Source organism: Cherax quadricarinatus, chromosome 96 (assembly GCF_038502225.1).
Source record: "Cherax quadricarinatus isolate ZL_2023a chromosome 96, ASM3850222v1, whole genome shotgun sequence".
Classification (NCBI taxonomy): Eukaryota; Metazoa; Arthropoda; class Malacostraca; order Decapoda; family Parastacidae; genus Cherax; species Cherax quadricarinatus.
In genome coordinates this window covers 9,522,968-9,543,610 of record NC_091387.1, presented here as the reverse complement: position 1 = coordinate 9,543,610, position 20,643 = coordinate 9,522,968, and the positions used below count along the sequence as shown (strand labels likewise).

At 44.1% G+C, this 20,643-nt stretch overlaps 2 protein-coding genes across 2 annotated transcripts in view; both read left to right on the top strand.

Annotated features, from left to right (window-relative positions):
- Pisd (phosphatidylserine decarboxylase) overlaps nucleotides 1-20,643 on the top strand; it is a 166,392-nt gene that overhangs the window by 27,515 nt on the left and 118,234 nt on the right. The gene's annotated exons all lie outside the window — the stretch shown is intronic.
- Nucleotides 17,191-20,643, top strand: part of LOC138855479 (uncharacterized) — a 91,355-nt gene continuing 87,902 nt past the window's right edge. Inside the window, exon 1 of the mRNA XM_070105075.1 lies at nucleotides 17,191-18,647. Within this exon, the coding sequence (XP_069961176.1) occupies nucleotides 17,469-18,617 (1,149 nt within the window). The 5' untranslated portion in view covers nucleotides 17,191-17,468 and the 3' untranslated portion in view covers nucleotides 18,618-18,647. The remainder of the gene's footprint in view (nucleotides 18,648-20,643) is intronic.

The following is a 20,643-nucleotide window of genomic DNA, read 5'->3' as shown; positions in this document are numbered from 1 at the left end:
CCTGACGCCAAATGACTTCGAACAGGCGATAAATGACATGCCCATGCACTCTGCCCCAGGGCCAGACTCATGGAACTCTGTGTTCATCAAGAACTGCAAGAAGCCCCTATCACGAGCCTTTTCCATCCTATGGAGAGGGAGCATGGACACGGGGGTCGTCCCTCAGTTACTAAAAACAACAGACATAGCCCCACTCCACAAAGGGGGCAGTAAAGCAACAGCAAAGAACTACAGACCAATAGCACTAACATCCCATATCATAAAAATCTTTGAAAGGGTCCTAAGAAGCAAGATCACCACCCATCTAGAAACCCATCAGTTACACAACCCAGGGCAACATGGGTTTAGAACAGGTCGCTCCTGTCTGTCTCAACTACTGGATCACTACGACAAGGTCCTAAATGCACTAGAAGACAAAAAGAATGCAGATGTAATATATACAGACTTTGCAAAAGCCTTCGACAAGTGTGACCATGGCGTAATAGCGCACAAAATGCGCGCTAAAGGAATAACAGGAAAAGTCGGTCGATGGATCTATAATTTCCTCACTAACAGAACACAGAGAGTAGTCGTCAACAGAGTAAAGTCCGAGGCAGCTACGGTGAAAAGCTCTGTCCCACAAGGCACAGTACTAGCTCCCATCTTGTTCCTCATCCTCATATCCGACATAGACAAGGATGTCAGCCACAGCACCGTGTCTTCCTTTGCAGATGACACCCGAATCTGCATGACAGTGTCTTCCATTGCAGACACTGCAAGGCTCCAGGCGGACATCAACCAAATCTTTCAGTGGGCTGCAGAAAACAATATGAAGTTCAACGATGAGAAATTTCAATTACTCAGATATGGTAAACATGAGGAAATTAAATCTTCATCAGAGTACAAAACAAATTCTGGCCACAAAATAGAGCGAAACACCAACGTCAAAGACCTGGGAGTGATTATGTCGGAGGATCTCACCTTCAAGGACCATAACATTGTATCAATCGCATCTGCTAGAAAAATGACAGGATGGATAATGAGAACCTTCAAAACTAGGGAGGCCAAGCCCATGATGACACTCTTCAGGTCACTTGTTCTATCTAGGCTGGAATATTGCTGCACTCTAACAGCACCTTTCAAGGCAGGTGAAATTGCCGACCTAGAAAATGTACAGAGAACTTTCACGGCGCGCATAACGGAGATAAAACACCTCAATTACTGGGAGCGCTTGAGGTTTCTAAACCTGTATTCCCTGGAACGCAGGAGGGAGAGATACATGATTATATACACCTGGAAAATCCTAGAGGGACTAGTACCAAACTTGCACACGAAAATCACTCACTACGAAAGCAAAAGACTTGGCAGACGATGCACCATCCCCCCAATGAAAAGCAGGGGTGTCACTAGCACGTTAAGAGACCATACAATAAGTGTCAGGGGCCCGAGACTGTTCAACTGCCTCCCAGCACACATAAGGGGGATTACCAACAGACCCCTGGCAGTCTTCAAGCTGGCACTGGACAAGCACCTAAAGACAGTTCCTGATCAGCCGGGCTGTGGCTCGTACGTTGGTTTGCGTGCAGCCAGCAGCAACAGCCTGGTTGATCAGGCGCTGATCCACCAGGAGGCCTGGTCACAGACCGGGCCGCGGGGGCGTTGACCCCCGAAACTCTCTCCAGGTAAACTCCAGGTAAGCAGTAGGTACCTGACCACCGAAGGGTACACGTCTACTGGCTTTAGTAACAGTATGTACCAGAGCGCCTCGCTGTACACACCTAAGCAGTAGGTACCTGACCACCGAAGGGTACACGTCTACTGGCTTTAGTAACAGTATGTACCAGAGCGCCTCGCTGTACACACCTAAGCAGTAGGTACCTGACCACCGAAGGGTACACGTCTACTGGCTTTAGAAATATTATGTACCTGAGCGCCTCGCTGTACACACCTAAGCAGTAGGTACCTGACCACCGAAGGGTACACGTCTACTGGCTTCAACATTAAGTACCTGAACTCCTCAGGGTACACGTCTATGCAGTAGGTACCTGACCACCGAATCGTACCTATCTACTGGCGTTAGAAGAACCGCTCACCGCAGCTCACTGAGTCTGTTGGCCTCAGTTACTTGACGGCCGCATTCAGTGAGCTTGCAGCATGGTGTTCGGCTAGCGGTGTGTCAACCGCCTTTGGAGAGGATTTACTGGACTACCGGTGATGTCTGTGGACTCACCGTCTACGTTGATCAACTGTGGGCCGGAGTCGTCAGATGCTGTTTAGTGGGACATTACATGAAGAAAAGGTTGGAGTGTTACACTGAACTGGGCCAGGACCGTAGTGTGACACTGAGGGACGTACGATGGAGTGGAACACTGAGATATGCACAGGACCGTAGTGGAACACTGAGATGAAAAGGGTGTCGTGGGACACTGAAGATGGCCTGGTTGTAGTGTACACTGAACAGTGTCGTGTGACTGACTTCGTGTCGTGAGAGGCAGTTGATTGTAATTTATTATTATAAAAATGTTATTTATAATTTATTGTTTTAGCATAGAGATATATATATATAGTGACAGTAGTGTCAAGAGTGGTACCCTGTGTAGGGTTATTAATTATATTTTAGTAAAATGCTGATTATAATTTATTATAGTAACATGTACATATTATTATTATATCATAGTTCAAATACCTCTAGACCAAAGATAGTTGATTTTTATATATTAAAGATTAATTTATATTAATGTGTGTATTTATGTATCCCGAACTCTTTATTACAAAAGGAGTAAATAATACCATCTTCTTTTAAAAATTACTTTTTTGTAATAGGTATCATAATGGATGTTAACAAAATGAGCTTTACGTAATGGGTGTTAATGTAATCACTTTTAACGTTATGCATTACGACTTAAAAGAACAATTCATTGTACAATATGAATGGAATTGATCAATCGATCTGTATTCATGCACTATACGGATTCTGAGGAAGAATAAATATATATATACAAGGTGAAATTAACAGCAAAGGCATCTGGTGCACTCAGATCATTACTGTCAAATTCTCAGAATACGGAGGGAACGTGAACACGAAAAAAAAAAAAATCTGAAAAAACTGATCAGTTAATAACAAACAGTTGACAATTTCCTTCATCTCGGACAACTAGTTATACATACTATGTACATTTAAACCCAATTCTGCGAGGGTGAGGTTTACATATAGAGAATGGTTATCTCTGGGAGTTTACCTGGAGAGAGTTCCGGGGGTCAACGCCCCCGCGGCCCGGTTTGTGACCAGGCCTCCTGGTGGATCAGAGCCTGATCAACCAGGCTGTTGCTGCTGGCTGCACGCAAACCAACGTACGAGCCACAGCCCGGCTGATCAGGAACTGACTTTAGGTGCTTGTCCAGTGCCAGCTTGAAGACTGCCAGGGGTCTGTTGGTAATCCCCCTTATGTGTGCTGGGAGGCAGTTGAACAGTCTCGGGCCCCTGACACTTATTGTATGGTCTCTTAACGTGCTAGTGACACCCCTGCTTTTCATTGGGGGGATGTTGCATCGTCTGCCAAGTATTTTGCTTTCGTAGTGAGTGATTTTCGTGTGCAAGTTCGCGCAAGTTCGTTAGCAATGGCTAACACATGCCTTAACTGAGGGAGATCTGAACGAGTATCTAAAAAAGATACTTATGGGTTTCTCATTACTTGTCGGTACGCAAACAGAAACGACATTAAGGCTGATTATCTGGCTGAGTATTTGAGGTAGAGGGTACAGAGTCAAGAGGGTTTTCAGCATCTGTCACATTAGTCTGGGTAGCAATATCATCAACATCGTATACTAATTAAATATGATCTAAATGCGATTCTTTATACTTACCAGTACTAATTTCTCTAACCTTATACTTATTGCCAGAGATATGTTCTACAACTCGATAAGGTCCGACAAACTTTTGATCGAGCTTAGGCATTTCGGATGTTTTGTTGAAATTTGTCAGCATTACTCTTGAACCTACTTCAACTTTTGATGGCTTAGCACGGCTATTAGTTACTCTAGTAAATTCTGCTGTTGATTTATGAAGTGTTTCACGGATTCTTCTAAAAACACTTTGAGCTAAGCTGGTACGAGTTGCTACGAAATCATCAGGGTTGTAATTATACACAAATAACCCGCACATAAAAGAGAGAAGCTTACGACGACGTTTCGGTCCGACTTGGACCATTAGGTTTCGGAGTGGAATATAACAACTCATAGGGTAAACGCTTGTCTACACCATACAATGCATAATGTGGAGTATCATCTATGGAAGCATTGTAAGTAGAATTTATGGCACATTGGACATCTGGTATAACTTAATCCCAAGTTTCACTATTGGGGTTGATAGTGGCTCTCAGGACATCAAGCACTTTCTTATTGGTTCGTTCAGCTAACACAATGCTAGCAGGATGATGAGGAACAATAGTGGATTTAGAGATCTTGTACAAAATACACAAATTTTCAAGAATCTCATTACAGAATTCACCTCCATTATCTGTTACTAAGGACTTAGGGGTGGTATGCCTGCAGATAATGCGTTCTTTAAATGCTTTAGCTACTGTCTCTGCAGTCTTATCTGCAATAGGAACTAACTCACAATATCTGGTGAAATGGTTTACCATAACACAGATGTTTGTTGCCTTGGAGGGAACATTTAAAATTGGTTGACAAGTCGAGGGCAACTCTTTCCCACGGTTTGCTAGTGGTTGGCTACACTTGGATTGGATTAGGACCATTGACATTTCCTTTATGTTGCATACAAACACTACATTTCTTAACATACTCTGAAATGTCAGTTGCCATACGAGGCCAAAAGTATTTCATTCTGGCTTGTTTCACAGAACGATCCATACCAGGGTGCACAACACCTGGTGCATCATGAACTAGCTGTAGAGCTATGTTCACTAGTGACTGTGGAATTACTAACTGGTAAACTCTTCTGCTTGGAGTACCCAACTCGGCTGTTCAATACAGTAATTCTTGGCTCATTACAAAGTCACTAATGGGTGCTGGTGGCTTCACAGTAAGAATAAGATCTTCCTGAAGCAGGAATCGAATCACACCAGACCACATGGGATCTGTTCTTTGGGCATTCTTGACATCCTCGGCAGTAAATGGAGGATCTGCAGTAACTACACTAACGTGTCGCAATAAAGCATCTGCGACTACTTTTGACTTGCCAGGTAAATTTTCAAAAGTGGGATTGAACTCTTGGATAGTCAAGGTCCATCTGGCTAACCTTCCAGTAGGTTGTTTGTTCTGGAATAAAGGTATCAGTGGTGCATGGTCTGTCAAGACATGAACAGGGTACTCATAAATAATGTCTTGGAAGTGCTTCAAAGACCATACTATTGCTAAAGCTTCTTGCTCTGTTACTGTATAATTACGTTCAGCCTTCGTAAGGACTCTACTAGCAAATGCAACTGCGTTGTACTTGCCATCAGTCTTCTGAGCTAGTACAGCACCTATGCCAATTGAACTAGCATCAGTTGTCAGATAGAAGGGCTTGGAAAAATCTGGGAATTTCAAAATAGGAGCTGACGTTAGCTTTTCTTTTAGTGTCTGGAATGCTCTTTCTTGACGGAAGGTCCAAATGAAAGGAGCATCTTTCTTAAGCAATTCAGTTAGCAGAGCTGCTATTTAAGAAAAATTAGCAATGAAAGATCTGTAGAAACCTGCTAGACCCACAAAGGATCTTAAAGCATCAGCAGTTTTGGGAGTTGGAAAATTTAATACTGCCGTTACTTTACTTTGATCAGTCGTAACTCCTCCAGGAGTGACTACGTGACCCAGAAACTTAATTTCTGATCTGAAAAATTGACATTTAGACAGTTTGATCTTTAAATTGGCTTCTTCAAGCTTACCAAATACTATATCAAGTCTTTTCAGGTGTGTATCCACATCTGCAGACATGACGATTACGTCGTCTAAGTACACCATAAGTGCTTTACCTATTAGACCTCTAAAGATATTGGTCATGAGTCTAGAGAACATGATAGGAGAGGATCGTAATCCAAAAGCCATTCGAAGGAAGTGATAATGACCTGTGGGAGTAGAGAATGCAGTTAACTCTTGGCTGTCCTCGTAAAGAGGGACTTGCCAAAACCCTTGTAACAAGTCCAGGGTCGAGAAGACTTTGTTATCTCCAATGTTGCATAAAAGATCACCAAGTACAGGAAGTGGGAAGTGATCTGGAATAGTTTTCACATTTAACTTCCTAAAGTCAATCACCGGGCACCAAGTGCCATCCTTCTTAGGTACTAGGATTAAGGGCGTATTCCAGGGTGAATTACTATGTGCAATAACTCCATCATCGAACATCTGATTGATCAATTCCTTTGCAACAGCAACTTGGGAATGAGGCATTCTGTACGCAGGTATATAGATAGGTCTAGTACCAGGTTCAAGTGGAATACGATGGGACAATAAGTTCGTTATACCCATCTTCTCACCTGGTAAGGCAATGGCTTTACAACGTTCAAAAAAGTCAACAAACGCTTGAGTTCGTCTGGGAAGTCAGTGGGAGCTAAGTCTTTCTCCTCAACTGGTGGAATGGATTGATCCAGTGGAGTGGATGAGGTCTCCCCTGTTGATATAGCACCGACCCACTGGTCAGGTGACACGTCATCCTGTACTTGAACAGGGTAAGGATAGTGAACTAGGTCAACGAGATTGGTATTTGCTCTGAGACGAACACTGTGACCCAAAGTGTTAGCAAGGAATAAATGGATCTTAATGTCTCTTACAACGTGTAAGGAAGGTTCAACAAATAAACCCTTGACCCTGCAGGAATCACTGTCAACTAGGGTGTTATCACCATCTGGAACATTAGGAACAAAAACACACACTCTAGTGAGAGCACTAGCCGCAACAGAGACGTCTTTCTGCAGACGGCATGTGACAACAAGAGATGGCATTACTAGTTTCAAGTAATCGTTTTCTGACAAGGCATCCCCTGTGGAGAAACTACTACTTGAACTTGCAATCATTGCAAGGATAGGCTGTGCACTCAAGGCAGTCTGAGTGTCCCCGGACACTTGAGGCAACGGAACACTATCTTGCATGTCTGAAGGTGTAGGTGGAACACAGATGGGAGTGACAGAGTTACTAGTGCCTGACCGCTTGGGTATGCTACTCTAGAATGCATTGGCTTGTAAGGACTTAATCCATACATCATACTCTGCGGCAGTGTGGCAGATTTCTGATCCAAGCTGGTAACCCCAAAATGGAACGATCAAGTCGTCAATTTGGGCATGCCATCGGTAAGGGTCGAGCACAATGCGTAAGTCTCGCATGGAAGCAAATCCCAGTAGGAGGTCACCAGGGAAAGTAATCTGGTCGACAACAAGAAAAGCAGCAGTAAAGTCTCTACCTTGGATAGTAAAGGAGAGCAAAGTCTGACCTCGGACTCGCAGAAGGGAACCAGCTACTCCTCTAAGGGAGGTTACAGTAGATGGTTCAACGAGGAGGACACGGCGTAACTGCTTCTCTTTAAACAAGGTAGACCTGATGATATTAACTTGCGCACCAGAGTCCATGAACACATGAATGGGCACATTATGGATAGAAGCTTGTACCAAAGGACCTATCGTTTCATTAGGAGTTATGTGCAAACAGAAAGGTGGGTTGTCATTGGAGAAGGCATTTTCTACTTCATCCCCAAATTCCTCTACGTCAGAGATATGTGAAGCAACCTCAGCAGCAGGGTTGTCATTCTCAAGGCTGGCTAAGCCTTCATAGGAATTTTGAACTGGGATGGTGTACTCATTATCACCTACTGTCACAACTGGACGAGTAGACTGGGGCGCTCGGATTCCCCCGAATTGGAAGAATGAGCCTGGTTCTGGTTAATTTGAGAACCACAACGTCTGTTTCCTCTCCAGGCTCTGCGGTTGGAACGGCCACGGAAAGATCTAGAATACTGCAGGTTGTAGAGAGCATTGCACTCAGATGTGTCATGTCCATGTATTCTATGATAAGTACAGTAGGGAAGATCTGACTGGTACTCACCATCAGTACGACGCCTCTTAGGGTGACTATCAGGACAATTGCAATATGGCCACGGTAACCACAATTGTAGCAAGTCCTTTGACTGTGGGTACTGTACATGCTACGGGTGCTACAGGAATTATAGCTCTTAACACTAGCTTTGGATGATGGACGCGAGTGATTAAGGTTGGGAGTTTTGGAATTAGCACAAACTAGAGGAAGTACAGGAGTAGACAAAGTGGTTGGCGTAGACTTACGATAAGGGAAGGTTCCCTCGGGACACAAATTTCGTACATGGATGAGAGCTGTGAGCGGTCCCATAGTAGCATTTAGAGGACTAGAATTGTAAACATACATTGATATCGGTGGCATTAGTTGTTTAATAACTCTGAATGCTGCTAATTTGGCAAACCCTTCAAGGGCTGGTTTATCGTCGGTTCTCTGAACCATTCATCTACAAAGTCTTTGAGGTACTTGGAAGTTTGACCTGCTTTAAGGAATGAGAACATTAGGTTATTAAGACGAAGGGCAAACTCATCTAATGACTCTTCTGGCCTCGGAGCTGTACACACTAATTCTTTGAGAACAACAAAAGGATTGGTTTCTCGCACTGGTTCAAGATAGTTGCGAATTAACTGTTCATAATCTTGCCACCTGGTTAGGTCTTGAAAGTCCTTCATACGAATTAAGTTAAACACAATGTGAGGCGGCTGGAGAACGGGCTAGACTCTCCTTTCCGATACTGATTAAACAACTCTCATATGGAAGACCATCTACTGAAGCATTAGCTCTGGCTCAAACAGCAGTAAACCAACCTTCTAGGTTGTCTGGATTACCATTACCTGGAGTTTACCTGGAGAGAGTTCCGGGGGTCAACGCCCCCGCGGCCCGGTCTGAGACCAGGCCTCCTGGTGGATCAGAGCCTGATCAACCAGGCTGTTGCTGCTGGCTGCACGCAAACCAACGTACGAGCCACAGCCCGGCTGATCCGGAACTGACTTTAGGTGCTTGTCCAGTGCCAGCTTGAAGACTGCCAGGGGTCTGTTGGTAATCCCCCTTATGTGTGCTGGGAGGCAGTTGAACAGTCTCGGGCCCCTGACACTTATTGTATGGTCTCTTAACGTGCTAGTGACACCCCTGCTTTTCATTGGGGGGATGGTGCATCGTCTGCCAAGTCTTTTGCTTTCGTAGTGAGTGATTTTCGTGTGCAAGTTCGGTACTAGTCCCTCTAGGATTTTCCAGGTGTATATAATCATGTATCTTTCCCTCCTGCGTTCCAGGGAATACAGGTTTAGGAACCTCAAGCGCTCCCAATAATTGAGGTGTTTTATCTCCGTTATGCGCGCCGTGAAAGTTCTCTGTACATTTTCTAGGTCGGCAATTTCACCTGCCTTGAAAGGTGCTGTTAGTGTGCAGCAATATTCCAGCCTAGATAGAACAAGTGACCTGAAGAGTGTCATCATGGGCTTGGCCTCCCTAGTTTTGAAGGTTCTCATTATCCATCCTGTCATTTTTCTAGCAGATGCGATTGATACAATGTTATGGTCCTTGAAGGTGAGATCCTCCGACATGATCACTCCCAGGTCTTTGACGTTGGTGTTTCGCTCTATTTTGTGGCCAGAATTTGTTTTGTACTCTGATGAAGATTTAATTTCCTCATGTTTACCATATCTGAGTAATTGAAATTTCTCATCGTTGAACTTCATATTGTTTTCTGCAGCCCACTGAAAGATTTGGTTGATGTCTGCCTGGAGCTTTGCAGTGTCTGCAATGGAAGACACTGTCATGCAGATTCGGGTGTCATCTGCAAAGGAAGACACGGTGCTGTGGCTGACATCCTTGTCTATGTCGGATATAAGGATGAGGAACAAGATGGGAGCGAGTACTGTGCCTTGTGGAACAGAGCTTTTCACCGTAGCTGCCTCGGACTTTACTCTGTTGACGACTACTCTCTGTGTTCTGTTAGTGAGGAAATTATAGATCCATCGACCGACTTTTCCTGTTATTCCTTTAGCACGCATTTTGTGCGCTATTACGCCATGGTCACACTTGTCGAAGGCTTTTGCAAAGTCTGTATATATTACATCTGCATTCTTTTTGTCTTCTAGTGCATTTAGGACCTTGTCGTAGTGGTCCAATAGTTGAGACAGACAGGAGCGACCTGTTCTAAACCCATGTTGCCCTGGGTTGTGTAACTGATGGGTTTCTAGATGCGTGGTGATCTTGCTTCTTAGGACCCTTTCAAAGATTTTTATGATATGGGATGTTAGTGCTATTGGTCTGTAGTTCTTTGCTGTTGCTTTACTGCCCCCTTTGTGGAGTGGGGCTATGTCTGTTGTTTTTAGTAACTGTGGGACGACCCCCGTGTCCATGCTCCCTCTCCATAGGATGGAAAAGGCTCGTGATAGGGGCTTCTTGCAGTTCTTGATGAACACAGAGTTCCATGAGTCTGGCCCTGGGGCAGAGTGCATGGGCATGTCATTTATCGCCTGTTCGAAGTCATTTGGCGTCAGGATAACATCGGATAGGCTTGTGTTAATCAAATTTTGTGGCTCTCTCATAAAAAATTCATTTTGATCTTCGACTCTCAGTCTGGTTAGCGGCTTGCTAAAAACTGAGTCATATTGGGACTTGAGTAGCTCACTCATTTCCTTGCTGTCATCTGTGTAGGACCCATCTTGTTTAAGTAGGGGCCCAATACTGGACGTTGTTCTCGATTTTGATTTGGCATAGGAGAAGAAATACTTTGGGTTTCTTTCGATTTCATTTATGGCTTTTAGTTCTTCCCGCGATTCCTGACTCCTAAAGGATTCTTTTAGCTTAAGTTCGATGCTTGCTATTTCTCTGACCAGTGTCTCCCTACGCATTTCAGATATATTGACCTCTTTTAGCCGCTCTGTTATTCTTTTCCGTCGCCTGTAAAGGGAGCGCCTGTCTCTTTCTGTTTTACATCTACTCCTCCTTTTTCTTAGAGGAATAAGCCTTGTGCATACATCGAGTGCCACCGAGTTAATCTGTTCTAGGCATAAGTTGGGGTCTGTGTTGCTTAGTATATCTTCCCAGCTTATATCGGTTAGGACTTGGTTTACTTGGTCCCACTTTATGTTTTTGTTATTGAAGTTGAATTTGGTGAATGCTCCCTCGTGACTAATCTCATTATGGCGGTCTGGGGCTCCGCGCATACATGACTGAACCTCAATTATGTTGTGATCTGAGTATATTGTTTTTGATATGGTGATATTTCTTATCAGATCATCATTGTTAGTGAAGATGAGGTCTAGTGTATTCTCCAGTCTAGTAGGCTCTATTATTTGCTGGTTTAAATTGAATTTTGTGCAGAGATTTAAAAGCTCGCGTGAGTGTGAGTTTTCATCAGAGCTGCCTCCTGGTGTTATTACTGCAACAATATTATTTGCTATATTCCTCCATTTTAGGTGCCTTAAGTTGAAATCCCCCAGGAGCAAGATGTTGGGTGCAGGAGCTGGAAGGTTTTCCAGACAGTGGTCAATTTTTAACAGCTGTTCCTGGAATTGCTGGGATGTTGCATCCGGAGGCTTGTAGACTATCACAATGACTAGGTTTTGGTTCTCGACCTTTACTGCTAAAACTTCCACTACATCATTTGAGGCATTTAGCAGTTCTGTGCAAACAAGTGACTCTGCAATGTACAGGCCAACCCCCCCCCCCTTTTGCCTGTTCACTCTGTCACATCTGTATAGGTTGTAACCTGGGATCCATATTTCGTTGTCCAAGTGATCCTTTATGTGGGTCTCAGTGAAAGCCGCGAACATTGCCTTTGCCTCTGCAAGCAGTCCACGGATGAAAGGTATTTTGTTGTTTGTTGCTGGCTTTAGACCCTGTATATTTGCAAAGAAGAATGTTATCGGACTGGTGGTATTGTTGGTACTGGGGGGGGATTTTTTTTCCGGCATTAGTATCTGTATCTGTTGGTTTGGAGTGGAGGCCATCGACTGTGGTTCCACTCCAGGAATGACTGGATTTGGTGTACGATTTCTGCCATTTCCTGCCAGTTTTTTTTCCTTCCTGGCACTAAAAAACCTCTCCCTCTTGAGTGGCTGTGGCTACCCAGGTTTTCCCATGGCCTGGATGTTTTGTATCTTTTTGTCCCCTTTAGATGGTATGCCTGGCAATTTAAGTTATAGCACAGTCTTTCCTGTACTGAAGAGGGACACAGTTCAGGGTGAAAAAGCTTACAGGAAGGGAGTTTGCATTTTCCTGTTGTCATATGGGCATGGCATTTCCTAGGGTGGTCATAGTTGCACGTCCCATCTGTTTTTCCAGATTTCCCATGCCAGCAGATACCGAGTGCATAGTATGTGCACAGGCTTGGTTTCCGTTTGCCTTGGGTTTCTGTGACTGTATTCCCTGTTGGTGCATGTTTCCCTGTCTTACTTCTATCCTCCCTAGCACCAACAATGGAGCTCCCACCAGTTGTTTTTGGTAATATATCCTCACTATTGCTAGTGGAGTCCTCTTGTTTGCTATTTCCTGCGGTATTTCTAGTTTGCAATATTGGTTTTATCTTATCTTTGACTACACTTGTTTCCCTACTATGGCTCCTGTCCCCTATGAGGTCATTTATATGTATTCCTTCCTGCGTATAATTCCCGACTACCTGGACAAAATCTCCAGCTTCACCATTACTGTCTCCCAGGACAGCATCTCCAGCTTCCCCATTACTGTCTCCCAGGACAGCATCTCCAGCTTCACCATTACTGTCTCCCAGGACAGCACCTCTAGCTTCACCATTACTGTCTCCCAGGACAGCACCTCCAGCTTCCCCATTACTGTCTCCCAGGACAGCACTATCAGCCCCCCATTTACTGACTACCAGGACATCATCTCCAGCCTTACAGTTTCTGACTACATGGCCAGTATCAAGGGCAGTACCATTCAGCCCGGACTTTTTATGTTCCCATCTGTTGTAGAAAGCTTCCAGGTTTTCTATGAAAGCAGCTTTGATGTTGACCTCTTTTAATACCCTTGTGATTTTAGTCCACAGATTTATCTCATTTGGGCATACCCAAAAACACTTCCCTGTTTTAATACTGCTTGTAGCTAGTTCTTGGATATCTGCACAAGGGGCGTGACACCAATTTCCACAGAAATGACAATTTATGCATGTGGAAGCCCGTTTGTTTGACTGACCACAGACTACACACAGCTTCATAATGATTTGAATGGTTGATTTACTGCAATTCTACTAGCAACCTCTTGAATATTCTATTAATAACCTGCTAGGTGGTGCACAACGAAACCGTTTGAAACCAGTCCAGGGTTCGGACCAGTCAAGGGTTCGGACCAGTCAAGGGTTCGGACCAGTCTATCTGATCTGATCAGTGGGTCACTTATTTAAACCATACTGGTCGGTGATTTGAGCTAACACATGAAGGATCTACTGGAAATTATCTACCCGAGTAATATGTGATTTGATTGATACAAAAGTATAACTTGCGTGTTGAAGAGCCGGTGACTGCTGGCACTCCTACAATGATGAACGGTCGACCTCCACCCTTGTTTATCAATCGCTGTATCTAGCTTCTCTATTTTTTTTTTTTTTCTTCTCCACCACAATAAATGCTATATTATCACTATAGTTGACTGGTGCAAATTTTGGAGGAAGGACGCTTTTTCTGTAGTAATAATTGCTACTCGTTGTGTATATTGCGACCGCTGGTAACTACAGGTTATATGAAATTCACAGTAACGTCTGGTATTTCAAGAAAAAGAAACTAATGAAAGTCACTCCACTCCACTAAGTACCATTATAATACTGGTTAGTTGCTACTACAACACTGTATTCTGCTATTCACTGGTATCACTAGATTATATGCGAGTACACTAGCAGGCCAGGAAGATTATTAAAAACAGCTGACCTGTGGTAAGTTTCTGGCGACTTCTGGCACCTTCCTCTATAGGCTTATCACTTCATTTACAAATTCACCTGTTTTCAAATGACACTTTAGCCTTTATCATCAATATACTAGGGAGCCACTGTAGTATACACTATACACTATGTATACTCAATGCTTTCAGGGAGACTTTCTTTCCTCTGACACAAAGTTCAATTATTATTATTTTTTTTCACACGGGACACAGGCCTATGATTCCCCTCTGGCAGTAAACTCTGCTAGGAAGTGCACACTAATTCTCCTTTTTTGACTCAGTATATAATGTTTTCCGCCCAAGATTGGTTCCAGGCGCTAGAGGGATGTATCGTATAGGATTGATGACACAAATTAAAGTTCTAGCACGTAAGAGCGACCGTGAAAACACCAGAAAACCCGGAGCACAACGAGGCACGCTGACTCTGTCACGCTACACGCTACATTGAACAATGGCATAGCATCATACGGATCACGAGTAAAATTACGTAGACTAGAAGTCTGAGTGTGTCTATTGTTTGATAAAGGATTACTCAAATTGTGAACTGATGCATCAATGGTTGTACTAGCAGCATGTGCTGAAGCATTGCTTGAGAAGACTTGAGACATGTTTGCAAAATTTAAAACAATTTAGAGAAAAAAGAAAATGTAACTGAGGAACACACAACACAGTGAACTTAAATGGGAAGAAAATGCTTAACTATTCTTCATAAGTAAATAAAAATTGACAGGACACACAGAAAGCAAGGAAACTCGCACAAGAAATTACTGGTGGCTAAAGCTTCCGCTTCACACACGGAGGGCCCGGGTTCGATTCCCGGCGGGTGGAAACATTTCGACACGTTTCCTTACACCTGTTGTCCTGTTCACCTAGCAGCAAATAGGTACCTGGGTGTCAGTCGACTGGTGTGGGTCGCATCCTGGGGGACAAGATTAAGGACCACAATGGAAATAAGTTAGACAGTCCTCGATGACGCACTGACTTTCTTAGGTTATCCTGGGTGGCTAACCCTCCGGGGTTAAAAATCCGAACGAAATCTTATCTTACTAGAATTTTCTTGCTATGAAACTTGATGTGTGAAAAACTTCGATAAAATAATTTTCTTGCTTGAACAAAACAATGGCACTATTGTCTGTGGAGATAAGACAAATTAGACACTGGCTAAATGGAAAGAATTAACACAAAAATGTTCAACACAGAGAGAAAACGAATGTAATAAACTGGCAAGACTACACAAATGCTGGGATAAAATATAACAGACAACACTGAGTTGTGATGCAGAATACAAGGTGATTGTGAAGTGTAACACAAGTTTTATACTGCTTATATGTTGTATAAAAAAAGAAACACAACACAACAGACATGTATTAATGCATGGAAATTAACACTGAATTAAGAAGGGAAAAAAATTATTGCAAACAGGAAAGACTGTGCTATAACTTAAATTGCCAGGCATACCATCTAAAGGGGACAAAAAGATACAAAACATCCAGGCCATGGGAAAACCTGGGTAGCCACAGCCACTCAAGAGGGAGAGGTTTTTTAGTGCCAGGAAGGAAAAAAAACTGGCAGGAAATGGCAGAAATCGTACACCAAATCCAGTCATTCCTGGAGTGGAACCACAGTCGATGGCCTCCACTCCAAACCAACAGATACAGATACTAATGCCGGAAAAAAAATCCCCCCCCAGTACCAACAATACCACCAGGCCGATAACATTCTTCTTTGCAAATATACAGGGTCTAAAGCCAGCAACAAACAACAAAATACCTTTCATCCGTGGACTGCTTGCAGAGGCAAAGGCAATGTTCGCGGCTTTCACTGAGACCCACATAAAGGATCACTTGGACAACGAAATATGGATCCCAGGTTACAACCTATACAGATGTGACAGAGTGAACAGGCAAAAGGGGGGGGTTGGCCTGTACATTGCAGAGTCACTTGTTTGCACAGAACTGCTAAATGCCTCAAATGATGTAGTGGAAGTTTTAGCAGTAAAGGTCGAGAACCAAAACCTAGTCATTGTGATAGTCTACAAGCCTCCGGATGCAACATCCCAGCAATTCCAGGAACAGCTGTTAAAAATTGACCACTGTCTGGAAAACCTTCCAGCTCCTGCACCCAACATCTTGCTCCTGGGGGATTTCAACTTAAGGCACCTAAAATGGAGGAATATAGCAAATAATATTGTTGCAGTAATAACACCAGGAGGCAGCTCTGATGAAAACTCACACTCACGCGAGCTTTTAAATCTCTGCACAAAATTCAATTTAAACCAGCAAATAATAGAGCCTACTAGACTGGAGAATACACTAGACCTCATCTTCACTAACAATGATGATCTGATAAGAAATATCACCATATCAAAAACAATATACTCAGATCACAACATAATTGAGGTTCAGTCATGTATGCGCGGAGCCCCAGACCGACATAATGAGATTAGTCACGAGGGAGCATTCACCAAATTCAACTTCAATAACAAAAACATAAAGTGGGACCAAGTAAACCAAGTCCTAACCGATATAAGCTGGGAAGATATACTAAGCAACACAGACCCCAACTTATGCCTAGAACAGATTAACTCGGTAGCACTCGATGTATGCACAAGGCTTATTCCTCTAAGAAAAAGGAGGAGTAGATGTAAAACAGAAAGAGACAGGCGCTCCCTTTACAGGCGACGGAAAAGAATAACAGAGCGGCTAAAAGAGGTCAATATATCTGAAATGCGTAGGGAGACACTGGTCAGAGAAATAGCAAGCATCGAACTTAAGCTAAAAGAATCCTTTAGGAGTCAGGAATCGCGGGAAGAACTAAAAGCCATAAATGAAATCGAAAGAAACCCAAAGTATTTCTTCTCCTATGCCAAATCAAAATCGAGAACAACGTCCAGTATTGGGCCCCTACTTAAACAAGATGGGTCCTACACAGATGACAACAAGGAAATGAGTGAGCTACTCAAGTCCCAATATGACTCAGTTTTTAGCAAGCCGCTAACCAGACTGAGAGTCGAAGATCAAAATGAATTTTTTATGAGAGAGCCACAAAATTTGATTAACACAAGCCTATCCGATGTTATCCTGACGCCAAATGACTTCGAACAGGCGATAAATGACATGCCCATGCACTCTGCCCCAATGCCAGACTCATGGAACTCTGTGTTCATCAAGAACTGCAAGAAGCCCCTATCACGAGCCTTTTCCATCCTATGGAGAGGGAGCATGGACACGGGGGTCGTCCCACAGTTACTAAAAACAACAGACATAGCCCCACTCCACAAAGGGGGCAGTAAAGCAACAGCAAAGAACTACAGACCAATAGCACTAACATCCCATATCATAAAAATCTTTGAAAGGGTCCTAAGAAGCAAGATCACCACGCATCTAGAAACCCATCAGTTACACAACCCAGGGCAACATGGGTTTAGAACAGGTCGCTCCTGTCTGTCTCAACTATTGGACCACTACGACAAGGTCCTAAATGCACTAGAAGACAAAAAGAATGCAGATGTAATATATACAGACTTTGCAAAAGCCTTCGACAAGTGTGACCATGGCGTAATAGCGCACAAAATGCGTGCTAAAGGAATAACAGGAAAAGTCGGTCGATGGATCTATAATTTCCTCACTAACAGAACACAGAGAGTAGTCGTCAACAGAGTAAAGTCCGAGGCAGCTACGGTGAAAAGCTCTGTTCCACAAGGCACAGTACTCGCTCCCATCTTGTTCCTCATCCTTATATCCGACATAGACAAGGATGTCAGCCACAGCACCGTGTCTTCCTTTGCAGATGACACCCGAATCTGCATGACAGTGTCTTCCATTGCAGACACTGCAAAGCTCCAGGCAGACATCAACCAAATCTTTCAGTGGGCTGCAGAAAACAATATGAAGTTCAACAATGAGAAATTTCAATTACTCAGATATGGTAAACATGAGGAAATTAAATCTTCATCAGAGTACAAAACAAATTCTGGCCACAAAATAGAGCGAAACACCAACGTCAAAGACCTGGGAGTGATCATGTCGGAGGATCTCACCTTCAAGGACCATAACATTGTATCAATCGCATCTGCTAGAAAAATGACAGGATGGATAATGAGAACCTTCAAAACTAGGGAGGCCAAGCCCATGATGACACTCTTCAGGTCACTTGTTCTATCTAGGCTGGAATATTGCTGCACACTAACAGCACCTTTCAAGGCAGGTGAAATTGCCGACCTAGAAAATGTACAGAGAACTTTCACGGCGCGCATAACGGAGATAAAACACCTCAATTATTGGGAGCGCTTGAGGTTCCTAAACCTGTATTCCCTGGAACGCAGGAGGGAGAGATACATGATTATATACACCTGGAAAATCCTAGAGGGACTAGTACCGAACTTGCACACGAAAATCACCCACTACGAAAGCAAAAGACTTGGCAGACGATGCACCATCCCCCCAATGAAAAGCAGGGGTGTCACTAGCACGTTAAGAGACCATACAATAAGTGTCAGGGGCCCGAGACTGTTCAACTGCCTCCCAGCACACATAAGGGGGATTACCAACAGACCCCTGGCAGTCTTCAAGCTGGCACTGGACAAGCACCTAAAGTCAGTTCCGGATCAGCCGGGCTGTGGCTCGTATGTTGGTTTGCATGCAGCCAGCAGCAACAGCCTGGTTGATCAGGCTCTGATCCACCAGGAGGCCTGGTCTCAGACCGGGCCGCGGGGGCGTTGACCCCCGGAACTCTCTCCAGGTAAACTCCAGGTAAACAGTATATAATAAACACCGAGTCTAATCAAGAGTCACTGAATGTCACTAAGAAAAATCACTGGAAGTTAGTTTAATATGTTTATTATGCACCCCATACCCATCCTGTGGGCGGTAGTCACCCCATACCCATCCTGTGGGCGGTAGTCAAAAGATTACAGAGGTACATAATGGGTCCAGGGACTGGGCCTCAAAGTTTTGATAGCTGAGCAAGTTACAAAGGTAATGAACTCACAATTTACAAAGGTAATGAACTCACAATTTACAAAGGTAATGAACTCCAGGTAGGTCTAGTCACAATCATGACAAGTTACAAAGGTATTTACAGATTACAGAGGTACACAATGGGTCCAGGGACCGGGCTCCAACTGGAACGCAAAAGAAATGTCACAACACTCGCAAATGTCTCTATGAAAAATATTATTGCTGTAACGCCTTGATGAAGAATGAGGTGGAAGGGTGGTGGAGGTGTTGATGTCTCGTGGCTGGCTACTGTCCTCACGTGATCGTAGAATTGCGCTTACATCGACGATAGACTTCACACAGGAGGCTTTCAACGGTGGCGCGAAACACACTCTTGACCCCCTATGTGGTCCTTAAAATATGGTGCTAGTACCCATAGTAAGATTACCAAAATAATGGTAGAGGTTGGGTGAGTGGGTTAATGGCTGAGTGAGACGTCTGAGGCCGGGCAGTGGTGACCGCGTGGTGAGTGAGTGGGCCTATGGGAAGAACGGCGTAAGCCTCACTGGGGATACCCACACTGGTGCAAAGATATTCTAAGCCAGCTGGCTTAAAAACAAACCCACGAATTACCACAACACCACAGGGATGAAAAAGAGCACTCAGAATGGCTTGGAGCTTGAATCACAAGCGATGAAGACTGTACCCACATGGCTTGCTTGAGTACTGGGGTAAGAAACCTGGGTTAGTTGCTAGGTGGCTTGGCTTATCTTAACCCTTCACACAGAATAGCTTGATAACTTCTCACGATGAGCACAGCAAGGGTGGAAAGCTGGCTTGGCAGGCAAAAGCTGGATGGAGTAGGCTAGGCTGGATTGACTGGGTTGTTCTGACTCCCCCACCACAGACTGGTTGCTGGCTTACTTTGCAAACTCGGGTCTACCCCTCGGGAGTGATGCAAATAAGCAGATAAACACTAATACAAAGAGACTGACCAGTGAATATTGTAATGGCTGGTAGAAGCTTGAGAGAGTAGCTGGCTTGTCTAGGTCGGCCTACTGGTGACACAAAATGGCCATCTTGCTGGTCGAAAGAAATCTCCGTACATCAGCGTAATTATCAATTTTACGCCCACACCGCTGTCAGCAATTGTCGTAGGGGTTCTTAAAGGAGATTTGAGGGTTGAAGGTAGACACACTTGTTGGATGGTAATGCTATATTGTCAGACTGGTAATGGGATGGAGCCCAGCCTGCCTTGTCCTGCCTATGTCTACACGCCGACTGAGAGGGAGGCAGAGGTATGAACGTACACATGCGCATCCCATGACGTCACACAGTCACTCGGCCTAAAAGGGATCTTCTATATAAAGCACATGGATGGTACTATATGCTATACAACACATATAAGGAGGGATCAGCAACTATGCTGACAATGAGGCCTGGTATCAGACCGAGCACCGGGGGCGCTGACCCCCGTACCCCCCTCCAGGTATACTCCAGGAGGAAGGATAGCCACCCACGATAATTTTGCGCCCAGGATGCCACCCACACCAGTCCACTAACACCCAGGTACCTATTTTATACTAATGGGTGAACAGGGACAGCAGGTGTCTTAGGGAAACACGTCCCTAATATTAACCAGCCGTACCGGAAATTCGAACTCTGGACCTGAGCGTATGAAGTGAGTGCGGTAACGACCGAGCCACGGGTACACATAAGTGCAATTAACCTACACAGTGTAAATTACCCACAATAAGCCGAGAAACGCGGAAAATGTGATTTATTTCTGGGGCCATTGATTACTTTGGAT